The following is a 13,160-nucleotide window of genomic DNA, read 5'->3' on the forward strand; positions in this document are numbered from 1 at the left end:
ATGCAAGGCATTTTTACTAATTGACTTGCCTAATCTCAAGGACCTCGGAATAAAACCTTCTTTCTTATCTAGATTTCAGTGCGTGAGTCAGGGATTCGCGCAGCGCAGGTAGACCACAGTTCTGCCGCGAGAGAGGGCTCCTATCAGGCGTGCCATGCCGCCCACAGAGCATCCTCCATTACTTTTAATCTCCTTGTACTGAGGTCAGGCTTATGGGTTCCATTTAAAAATTGCCATATATTGAATATCAATTTTAAAGACGACATCTCAAACAGTAAAAAAACCCATAAAGAAGCAAAGGAGCATATTATATCTGCTGCATTTACAGCTAATTTTGAATGCTCTGTTTTTATTTATAAGTTTTTGCATTCTCAAAATAAAAGCAAAATAGTGAAATAAAAAAGGACAACACATACGGGACGGTAAAGATAGAAAAGAGGACAGAGATACATGCGCAGATTGCATTGATAGATAGACAAGTACAGAGACATGATTTTGACAACAAAAAGCAGACATAAAGAAATTAAAGATAGAAAATTTATTTTAACAACAGATCAACTAAATGGATAGGAAAAAAGGTGATGTATAGACTGATAAATATAGACAGTGAGGGGCAGACGAGTTGATAAATAGTAAATGGGAAGGAAAGCTTCAAAGAAAAAGCTATCAAAGACAAACAAAATGCAGATCTGTGGACTAGATGAAAGTTTCAAACTCAGTGATGGAATATTTTTACAGGCACTCCAAATTTCAAGTTAGAGCACAAACACAGAATACAACTTGATTAAACATAAAGTACATTCATTTTAAAAAATATGTCTGAGCAGACTGATGAAGATAACATGTAAATTCTTATGTCAGTTTTACAGAAGTTTAGGCACTGCAACTCACTTCAAACGTGATGCTTTCATTCTTTTCAAAGTCAAGCCTGGTAGGGTCCTCAACAATGATTCTACAAGGCGTAACACCGTTACCCTCTTTAGGGGATATCGCAAAGCCTGAACCATTGCTCAGAACTATCTCATAGAGGCTGTTTTCTTTCTGTGAAAAAAACCACATATCAAACCCAATAGTTATAATGAAAAGCAAAAGGGCAATGAGATGTCAGACAATAAAGTGAGATGTAATGTCTTGAGATGTAGTTTGAAGAGATACATCTAGATTTTAAGTCAGAATACAACATACATGCCACTTGTTTTTGTAAAGTGCTCGGAGCCTGTATACTTTAATCTGTGTTGACCTCTATATAGATGCCAAATATCATTATTTATATTGATGGTAAAAAAACAACAACCCAAAGAGTTTGCCATGGTGGGAGTAAAAAAGAGCAAGTCTCATGGAAAGGACAACAATGAAGTTTGATGCGAAAGAGAAGATACATAGTGTGATAAAAATAAGATGGGATGTAATGGTTAGCAATAGTGAGATGTGATGCTGTAACAGGGAGGTGACAGAGATAAGTGATAAAATGGCATGTAGCGTAGTAAGATTTCGAGTATCCTAAAATAGATGCAGGGTAATTTGATATAAAAAAGAGAGAAGTAACCTATTGGGACATAGTGCGATGTGATGTAGCGATATGTGATGTAGCGATATGTGATGTAGCGATATGTGATGTAGCGATATGTGATGCAACAAACCGTGATACGGTGTAAAGAAAAGAGCTGACAAGCCATAAACTAAGATGTATAGTGATGTAATAAGTTATGCCCGTGGTCGAAAGAAGTTTGATATTTACATTGGCGCAAGTGAATAACAAGCCTCAAATGCAATTGATTCACTGATTCCCTCCACAGCTACGTCGCTACCTCAGAATTACAAAGGTCTATTGCTATCTGCTCAGTACCTAGTTTTGAGAAATTGATGTAAACATGTTTGAGTTTCACAAAATGTCAAGCTTTTTCGAATGCAGTTCTTTGAACATCTTGATAATGACTCTGAACAATCTTACAATTTTGATAGAGTAAAAAGAACATTTGGTTTCTGACCTCATGGTCTTATATATAGTAACTCAAAACGTCCAAAAACGTCAGATAAAACATTGTAATTCTAAGGTAGCGAAGTATTAAGGAAGAATATTCCATACTAGTGAAGCTCACGAGCAAGGGTCCTGTTGGTTAAAGAGTCAAGTGTCAGAAACAATGACTTATAAAATTAAAGCAAAAACCAAAAAACCCTTCTTTCTTGTGGTCCCTGCTTAACTCTGACTTCACACTCATATTTGGATATTATATGCTTTTTAAAGATCGAGCGATAAAACAAAACTTTTAAAGGTAATCGAAGCCATTAAAAAAAAAATCATACCAAACTAATCTGTCCAATTCAAGCCCCTAGAAGTAGAAATGAACAGAAAAAACAACTTACTTCATCAATATCTTTGACAACCAGTCGGGTACCATTGACAAACACAACCTCTGTACCCTTAGGTCTATTTTCAGGAATCTGTGCCACAAATCTGTCACCACCTTCAAATTTAGGTGGGTTATCATTCTTGTCTAAAACAGAGACCTCCAACGAAGCTGAAAGAAACAAGAAGCAATAGATTTTTAAAATCTGCAAAAATTGTAAAAATCTGAGAGGGAAAGGCAAATGTAAATGGGGAAAAATGCAAAATTTAGGGCTTATGCAAATTTCTGACAAGACGACAAATTGCTTACTGCTGCTGGTAAACACATGGTTTTATTCATGTGAACTCCGTGTAACAACACCAACATCTACAATGTTGCAAAATATTAAAATGTGTGCTGAAAGCTACTCCCATAGAGAATTTAAAACATTTCAAAATTGTGCAAATTATGATTCAAGCCCTCAAGGACTTAAAAAAACAACTTGCCATTCTTCCAAAAACAATAAACCATGCCATACCAGTAGCATTCTGTTGTGTAGATGGATCGCCTTTAAGGTCAGTGACTACAACACTGAGAGTGAACTGTTGAAGCTTTTCTCTATCCAGTTCCTTAACTGCTTTAACTTCACAGCTGTTCTTATCGATGGTGACAATATTCTGAAAAAAACAAACATATAACTTAAACTGTGCACGTGATTTACAGGTACCACATATCCTCGGTCGCTTGATAAAACCGTGAATTCCACAAATTTTCTAAAATCGTTTTTTTGCATATTATGATAGTGCTAAGTGAGATACATGTCCCTGTAGAACTATTGTTCAATTATCTCAACTCAAACGTGTAATCTGACGTAATAAGAAAATCGTGAATAAACACCTTGCCCCAAAAGTCGCCTGATGAAACCATGAATCCCACACCTGTGTGGAATTCACGATCTCATCAGTCAGTTTATGACTCGCGGGGCTGACCGTTGGCGCCGTGAACGCCTCTTTAGAGCATTGAAATATGGGCGACTGCGTTTGGCAAACACAATGGTCGGTCAGTATTCATGGTTTACATAGGCTGTAGATTATGATTTAAATGACGTCGATAGCATGCGTTTTGCATGAAAAGTCTCTGTCACATGAGTAAAATGTTTGTTTCATAGATGCAGGACTGGTATTGTTTCACAATTACTTTTAAATTTGAATGTGTGATGCGAGTGCCCTTTTAGTAGTAGTTTACACAATTTTGATCTTGTTCGTTTGCAAAAAGATAACGTAGTATAGTGGCGTCGCTGGCCTAGTGGTTAGGCTCTCGGACTCGCAACCGTAAGGTCGGGAGTTCGAATCCTGTCAGAGGCCCGACGTTGTGTACTTAGGAAAGGCACTTTGCACAAATTTTCCTCACTTCACCCAGGTGGAAATGGGTACCCGGCTATAGACAGTGAAAGATCTTGTCAGATTGATAGTGTTTGAGCGCGTGAAATCCGCAGCTTGCACTGTATGCTTCCTCGGAAGCTGAGAATGTTTCGGAGTGTTCTATGGTCTGCTGGGGTAATAATATAGTGTAAAGCGCATAGAGCCTGCTGTTGAGCGAGGATAAGCGCTATACAAATGCTATCTATTATAGTACAGATTAGAAGTACAAATGTATTTGCTATATCACAACCCCAACTTGTTTGACATTGAAGGCTCGCTGATTTGACATCAGAATTACCTAACGTAAAAAGGAATTTTGCGAAGCCAAGCAACGTGAACCACTTTGGACAAGATCAAAGAAAGCTACAGAACATCCAGCATGGAAATAGTAGAACCAGACCTCAGTGAACAGAACAAAAGTTCTTTCTTTTTTAAACCTCCGAGAGAGAGCGGCCTGCAATAAGCAATACAATTCAAGAGATAAGACTACTTCAAAGTAATGAACTGAAACAGATATAATTGCTGAACAAAATCAAATGACTACTCACTATTGAAAGACAAAGGCAGAACAACTGTCTTTGTCATTGTTTGGACTTGAGGAGGAATGGCCAGAAGATCAAAGTTTGCAGGAGTATGCTGATATCTATAACCGAACATACCCATTGTAAAATGCTCTAGAAGAGCCCATGCCAGTTGCATCATCACCTGTCTCACCCTCTACGAACAAATACTTTCCAATGTTCCCTCCCTGGGCTAGCTTCTTCATATCTTTCAAATGTCTATCCATTTTTTGTCTTCATAATTCTCTGCAACTTTTCTACAGGTTCCATATGGCCTTCCCCTTGATCTTTTAACCTGTGGATTCCAAGGTAACACTTTCTTTATTACGGAGCTGCTTGATTTCCTGATGATATGCTTAATCCAATCCATCTCCACTCCTTTCTTCTGTATTGTTCTCCTTAAATTACTTCCTTGTTGGTGACTGTCTATCCATCTGATCCCGAGTAACTTTCTAGGGCACTTGTTGATGACAACCTGGATCCTCCAGCACTTTGCAAAGAGTGCATTAGAAGAGTCCCAGCCAGCTGCATCACCAAATAACCCATAAGAGGCCAGCAAACCAAAGAGTTTCTGTTCACATAATCTGTGGACATGTTTCCAAAGGTCCCCTCCAATTATTGCCAGCAAAGCTGTGGAAAACTTTTTCTTGATCCTTGATTTTGTAATCTGTCGGAGCTTTATCGGTTTGGCGAAACAGCCTGCACAGATCAGGGACAATCTGTCAGAATACTCAAATATGTGCTAGATGAAAAGAAAATGTCGATATATAAGCCAAAAAAGATCGATATGAATAGTACGTGAGTTTTGAGTCTAACAACATCAGCTAGGCCAAAAAGGACAAAGAGAGGGTACGACATGGGTGTTGTTGTTGTCATTGATCAAGCAACAGCTGGGCTCTCGCCCTTCTGTCCATTGCCATGTAGGGATAAGTGCAGGTTTGCTGCAGTTGCTGTAATGTTCCATAGAGTGTGTTGTCAATGTATGGTCTCGGAGGGAGAAGGGTAGCTCTGATGCCATTTAGGGCTGTGCAGTGGAACAGGTGATGATCCACAGTCTCATATGCATAGTCACAAAAGGGACACATTGGGGGAAGTTGTACGACATGGATAAAAACCTTCACTCTTTGCCAAGAAAACCTTGTGATCATTGGCATGAATCTCCGGGGTGTACTTTTGACATTTTCTATCAATTCCACTAGCTGTTGTTTCTTAACTCTTTGTCTGCTTATGGTTTTGAACAGATTTTGTTGGGGTTTTTCCCCTTGATAAAATTCTGATCAAGGGTGTTTCACAAAAAAGCTATATTTAGATCAAATACGCTGAAATATAGTTTTAGCATACACCAAAATGTCCGGAAATGAATGAACTTTTATAAAATGTGCATTTTGTCGGGAAATTTATATATCTTTTTATGTTACGCAATGATAAACACGTCCATCATTTTTTCTTCACCCAAAAAACAATTTCAAATATCAATTTCAATCTCTGCTAAGTACAAAACTATTTAAGATTTTACAAATTCCATAAAATGACATTCTTCTACCATATTGGAATAGCCACTGCAAATTTGATAAGAAAAGACCAAGAAACTAAAAAACAGCACCCATTTATCTGAACAGTATATGCTCTACAATTTTTGGTTACAACTCCGCATGAAACTCTGATTACCGGCACTACAACAAAAGGTTAGGACAACATGCAACTCCAAGCAGATAAAGAGTTAAGCAAGAACAACAAAAAATCTTCAATGTGACCTCGCATGATGCCATCTGTCACTTGTGACACAAGGCAAAGGTGGTTTGACTGCGAATGAATCCACGCATTGTTTGATGGACTTTCTTTCAACGTGCACACATGCATGGAAGATTATAATAATATTTACAGTCACAGGTGAGTAGGTGTGTGTATCAGCACATAATTTAAGCTCTTTCTAATGCCATGAGAGCTTTTTCCACTTAGGCAAACACCAAAATTGAACCCAAAATCTTATCAGAAGCCACACTCATAAGGAAGTCGGTGGTACACGCAGCGTCATTGAGCGGCGGCTTAAAATAAAACACACACATACATACAGCCCACTAGAATATGTTGCCATTTTCAGAACTGCAATAATAATTATATTGAGGCAAGACCCTACAGTGCGACATTTGTGGATCACATTTTTGTCATGATTTTGCCAAAATCGCAGTCCACAGATTACGGTAAAACCGGGTTAAAAAAACAACTGTTAAAGCATTATGGAGCCTCTGATATATATACATAAGGAGAAATTATTTACAAACTGACAATGAGTGGGAGGGTCTTCTAAAGTCCAGAAACAAGAAAAAATTAACAAACAGTTCCCCACCACTTTATCAATCTCCTTTAAAAATCTCATAGAATAAATTTCAGGATTTGATAGACAAAAAGAGGAAGATAGTGAGAGATGTCATTCACGGGGTATAGAAGGTTGATGCAAATCAAATTCCCAACCCCTTCCACCCCCATCCTAAACACCCCACGGAAAAAAGTCATACACACACACACACACACACACACACACACACACACACACACACATTAATTTAGAGAAAGAAAGAAAGAAAGAAAGAAAGAAAGAGAAACAGAGCGAATAAAGTAGTATGATTTTATAAATTTCATACCATAAACTTTAATTTTATACTCTGTTTTTAAATTGGGCTTTAAAAATATTTTTAAAAATAACAGTATTGCATGTTTTCATGTATTTTAAATGTACCAGGGCTTCTAACAAGAGAAAACACACTGCTTAGTAGCCGTGAATACAACACGGCTTTTCATAAAGCCTACTGATGAAATCATGAATTCCACACAGGTGTGGAATGCCCGCATCAGGCGAGATTCGAAAATGAAAACCGTTAATCCAAATTTTTTTTGAAAAAATGACCATCAACAGTAAAAACTGTACTTTAGTATCATTTCTTAAAGGTACTGGACTAGATTTATCCATTTAGTTTATGTCTTGAACCCCAAATGACAGAGAAAATCAGTTTTTTCCCTCTCCTGTAAAATTTGCTTCGTGTGGAATTCACGATTTCATCAGGCGACCGACGATATGTCTGACAATCAGTTCACATTTGCAACCAAAACTAAAGAAGAAAAAAGGGAGAAAGAAACATGAGAGAGTTACCTGTTTGCAGTTTCATGAGAGACAGAAACTTGAGGAGAGAGAAAGACCTACGTGAACGTTGTTTCATTGCTTGAAAACAGATTAAGACAGAAGCTATGCTATGCTGAAAAAAAAGTAGAAAAGCAGACTTTTTTGTGCTAACAAATAACAAAGAAAGGTAACAATATTTAGTTGCATTAAACAATCATCTCCTTTTACATGACCAATGTGTTTGAGTATCGGCAAAAAGACATATATTTCACACACAAAAATTTAAGCAGGTATATTAGACATTTTAAAGAGTTTTTCGTAAAAACATGGGTTTAAAGCCCTGCTAAACACTAACAGATCATTATACTACAGAATCCCTCATCTACTGTTTGCATTAGCAGTCCAGAAAAACAAGAAAAGGGAGGAAAGAAGGCAGAGTCAAAGCCAGCTAAGAAATCTGAGAATATAATGTGACCTGTTTCTTCAACCATTACAGAGTCAGAGACCAGTGGGTATATTTGTTCAATCCCAAAGAAACCTCCAGGATCCGAAAAAAAAGGAGGGGGGGGGGTGTACAGTGAACACTAAGACTAAGATCATGGCTTACACTAAAGTTTTGTCCTTGAAAAAATTGTCCCATTCCGTCAACATAAGAACTTTCTTCCCAAGCAATGTTACATTGTAACTGGTGGTCCTTGTCCGGGTCTGAAACTGTGAACTGTTGTATGGTGAGATTGGCAGTATTTTCTGGAATCGAGATCTTTCTCTTATCCTGCAGAAGAGAAATAGTACAAGCATGGGTATGTTACTGGTAATAATTTTCACGTGAGTTTGAAATATACTGATCAACTAATAAACCCCAGCTGCTCCCTTAGACATAGCCTCTGCATGAAACGATCACCGTGTGCTTTATTCCCAAAGCACCTTCAAACTACCATGGCCACAGGCATGTTTCTCAGCTAATTACTGGTCATGTTTTTGGCTCATCATGAAACCAGACAGATCACCCAGACCATGTTTCAGCTTGTCATATCTTACTGCTCCTACCCACCCTTGAGACTTTCTCCTTTTCCCCCATCCCTTTCATTCGAGACACATATTAAAAAAAGAGCTGGGTGTGATTACATCATGTTAGATAACAATTTAGTATAAGGGGATACATATCAGAAAAGTGTGAATAGAGCATATGGTGTAGGTTTTGCATCACAATCTGATGACAAAATTAGTAGACATTAATTACCCGTTGTATATATATATCAGAGAGCAGTGCACAAGATATATTATCTCTGCAACACGGCGAACCGGCAGTGGAATTTTAGTTGCAGCGGGGGGTTCCCCGCCGGCCGCCTTATCACGTCGGGGTCACGAGGGTCAGCTCCCTGTCGCCGCTCTGTCTGGGCCGACTTAATTTTTGGTACTTTTCAACTTACAATTTTAGGTGTATCCTTGTATTTATGGCAATTCTCATTTAGTGCACCGAAAGCATGCATTTCTGCTCTTGAGACTCAAAAAAGAACAGACGTTGTAACTTGTCTGGTTATTTCGTTAGACGCGCTGGAGTCGGCAATGCTAAATTGTAAATTTTTATGGACTAGCCTGAATGAATAAAAATCAATATAAAAAAAAGGCCTCGACAAAATCTGTTGAACTTTTGGAACATGAACGACATAGCATTGGTGCAGATACTCAGAAAAGATGGTATCTGCGCATGTAATAGAAAGCTGTAATTCTGAAACTTTATCCATCTGGCACACAATTCGCTATGAAGTAATTCCTCCAAATACAACTTATTGTGTCTAATATAAGCGTGAATATTCGCATATTTTCACGAAAGTTTATAAAAGTTACCATGAAGTTTCTCTATGAAAAGTACAAATCGATTTTAGTGCCAGATTACATCTTCAATGCAATACACGAACAGTATCTAGTGTTACACTCTAGAAATTCCTTACTTTTCTTAAAACGCTAAGTCTAGGTTTTGTAAGTTGACTGAATAATAGGGATGACTTCTTGTAATTGGGTTATAAGAATAATTTCTAGCTTTCCAGGGACACTGAATCAGCACCATACTTTCCAGCTTTATTTTTCGTTTCTATGACCATTTGCAATAACTGACAATGTGACCGATTTCTTTACATTCATAATTGTGTCCGCACATATTTCCGACACAAAAACTAAGAATGAATGTGTTAGCTGTCATTATTTTTATTCCATACAAGAAGTTTATCTCTACCGATGTATTTACACGGTTTTGTGGGTTTTTTTAATCACTTATATTATATCTTTTTAGGTGTATGCAGATTGCCACAGACACAACATGATTCATGAACAAAAGCAGAGTAACTTTCTCTTGTTTAATAGTAAAATAAGAGCTAACGCTGATCGTCTTTAGTTAAAAAATACATATGTGCATCTTTCTTCTCTTATAACTTGACTATTACTGCTCGCGAAGATTTAAGATTTCTCAAGGTAAAAGACATGATATTCGTAGTCAGTTTAAAACAGATTTTGGAGAGATCTGTTGTCCCTTTTTTAAATTAACAATCATTTATTCATAAGTTTGTAACTAAAATTGGGTACTCTACAAACACTTGTCTAGAACAAAAACTAATGCACAGAAATTAACCATTCTAACGCAGAATAAATCTCAAGACATTGAGCTTTTAGTACATCCGCGTAATGGTTTGCTGTGTGGGATGGGGAACAAGTTATATCGTTTTAAAAATAGGCAAAAATGCGAACTTCCAAACCGACACAGTCGCTTCAGGGCTCATTAACCGTGTACTTTAGTCGGTGACCAAGCCCCGGTCTGACCTCCCGCGTGAAGGTAATAAATCGGTGTCAGTCGGCCACTCCCGCGTTTAACAACCGTGACGATAGCGATGCCAGCCGCTGTGCCTGCGTAACTCGGTTCTGGTAATTTTTGCATCCCTTTCCCTTGTTATTTCTCCCAATCTGATAAACCTAGAAGCCTGTTTAACATCTTATTTTAAAGATCATCTTAAGACTAACAAGACCATCCTACTTTCGCTCCGGAAATATCACTGCTGTTATAGCATTTACGCATTTTGCCGTACAAGTGTTTTCTTAATCTAATGTTGCATTTTAAATGATATTCCATTTTGGAGTTTATTATCTCAAAACCCAAACTCAGATTTGCACTCAGATTTCTGTGCTTCACTTGAAGCAGCAATACTTGAACTGTGTGAGCAAGTGTTATTTGTGGGAGTGAATGTATGACTTTTAATGATTTTTTAAAAAAAAAACGGTACCCCCTCCCTCGGACTCACTCGGACGTGATCTTTCATTTGTCTTCTTAAATATCACGCACGATATGTTTTCCAACATTTCTCTTATCGATTTTTTGGAATATTTTAGCCCATATAAGAAATGGAGAACCATACAGAGGATTCGCATTTTCAAAAGCTGCTCGAACTTTGCAGAACTTGTGGTGGAAAACACTGTCAGTCAAGCAGAAGGCACAGAAAAAGTGACCCCTGCAGTGTTCTAAACTTGCATCGGACATTCTCTTTGCCTTTGGTGTTAGCATTACTATGGACTCCCAAACAGTATATTAAAAAACCATCTGCAAAGCTTGCGCGGACAAAATAAGACAAATGGAATGTGGGAAGGATTAGACATTTAACCAACAGAGAAAGAATACAAGTTGTCTGAGTTAGAGCATGAACCCCTTAGACCTAGGACTGGCCCTATCTGTTCTCATTTAGACACTATACGAGACTCACACAACATCACACCGCAGGCATATCACAGCCGCTCTTTCATTGGCAATCACTGCCACAAATACATCATGAGTCACGTTTATAAAGACCTCACTGCATTTATTGTAAAAGAAACAGTAGAAAACACCCACAACCAAAACATAATTGACACCATTTACACTCTCAGAGAAAAATTCACCCCCTCATCTCCTTTGCCCCTCTTCTGGGCTCCTGACTCTTTCTGCAGCCTTTCTACTGCTACTCCTTGGCACCTTCTTACTGCTGGCTTTCAGCCACACCCCTGATCTTCTGGTAGGAAAGATCTACACCTAGCCTTCTCGGACAAGGGCGAAAAATCTTGAAAGGCCCGTGTGCAAGTTGCGCACGTTAAAGATCCCTTGGTGGTCTAAAATCGATAAGAGTAGGCCTCGGCCGCCACCCAGGCAAAATTCAAAATTTCCTACCAATTAAAATAGTTTGATGTGTCCCCCGCGCTCATATGACCTTATGCAGTAGCAAACGCCGTAAAACACTTACGAAAAAAAAAAAAGACAAATTCAATCAATTAAACAACGCATTTAGGGACGTTCACATCCACATCTCACACGGCCAACCAGTGTCAAAAGACAGACTACCATACAACATTGACATATACATCAAAACTTACATTTCATTATACAGGAGATGCTTTAGTGAAAAGGTACTTCCCAAACACCACATTCTAGAAAACCACAGCATCCCGTGGATACAAACATATGAGTTTGGTTTGGCTTTACATGGGGAACAGGGTGGTGAACGTATCCATGCTTCTGTGGCAAAGCTAGAGAGAAGAGGAGCTGGGATACACAATATTGAACAGCAGTTGAAAGTTGTCATGCAATCTCAGCACCTTCATGTCAAATCCAGACCTATTATCCAACGTGCCTCCGAAAAAGAAAAAGAGGTGACACTGCAATCAACTCTTCACTACTCCAAAAACGTGGACTTCCCACAAAGACTACACAGTGAGTTTTGATATTTGACCATTTCTGGTGTATTTTATGTGAATTTGAAGAACAGTTTAAGTTTTGTTTGACTGGAATTTTAATTAAAAAATCTACACCCCCCAAGGGCAATGGTAAAATATGAGCCATTTTTGGAACGCTATATATATTTATCGTTATTTTATACAATTTTGCATCTTTCTCAGAGAGTGCAAACGTTCTCTCTCGTTCCAAACGGGCAAAATGAAATGACGACAAAGTCATCGATTGGAGTATTTTGCAAGTTTAATTGTCCTAAAACTGAACTGAACCATGCTGTCAGCGGGACACGGGGAATTCCCCTGGCCAAAAGTTCATGACCTCGCGACCAGGGTCAGATTACAAGGTGCAGCGTTCTGGTTGCCTGCAAACTAAAGTACTGCTTCCTAACAGCCGTGCCAAATGTGAACAGGCAGTCGAAAAAGTTCATGGCAACAGCTGAGGAGGCTACTTACATTTTTAAACCTTGGAGGAGAATCATTCACATCTGTGACACTGACATTGACTGATGCTGTTGAGGTCTGCATGGGCTGTCCATAGTCTCTGGCTGTCACAGTGATTGTATAAGAGTCTTTCTGTTCACGATCCAGAGCTGCTTTGATGGAAATCTCTCCAGTGGATTCATTGATGCTAAACTTTGTTTTGCTGAGTGTGTCAATGGTGTAGCTGATCACATTGTTTGGCTCACTAGCGTCAGCATCTGTTGCTGTGACATTGGCCACAAAAGTTCCTGTTGTCGAGTGCACAGAAAAAGGAGTTTAGTCATTTCTGTATATTATATACTTGCTCGTTATGTCATTGAGGAATGTCTCATCTACCTTACAGTATAATGTATTCATATAGTTTATAATTGTTCTCACATTGCAGTAAACTCTTCCAAACACCTGTAACAAGAAATCTAAGCTAAAGGCTTCTTCCAGCAAATCAGACATAATACAGAAAATATTGCATTCACTGCAAAAAGAGACATTTGTATTACTCTGTTAGGAT

At 38.3% G+C, this 13,160-nt stretch overlaps 1 protein-coding gene across 1 annotated transcript in view; it reads right to left on the reverse strand.

Annotated features, from left to right (window-relative positions):
* The window catches only part of LOC101861432 (cadherin-23), a gene marked incomplete in the record, with an annotated part of 170,597 nt that overhangs the window by 73,766 nt on the left and 83,671 nt on the right, over positions 1–13,160 (reverse strand). Inside the window, 5 exon segments of the mRNA XM_013080930.1 lie at positions 892–1,041; positions 2,365–2,519; positions 2,866–3,004; positions 8,034–8,198; positions 12,626–12,900. Coding sequence (XP_012936384.1) covers positions 892–1,041; positions 2,365–2,519; positions 2,866–3,004; positions 8,034–8,198; positions 12,626–12,900 — 884 coding nt within the window.

The sequence above is a fragment of the Aplysia californica genome, unplaced genomic scaffold (assembly GCF_000002075.1).
Source record: "Aplysia californica isolate F4 #8 unplaced genomic scaffold, AplCal3.0 scaffold00106, whole genome shotgun sequence".
Lineage (NCBI taxonomy): Eukaryota > Metazoa > Mollusca > Gastropoda > Aplysiida > Aplysiidae > Aplysia > Aplysia californica.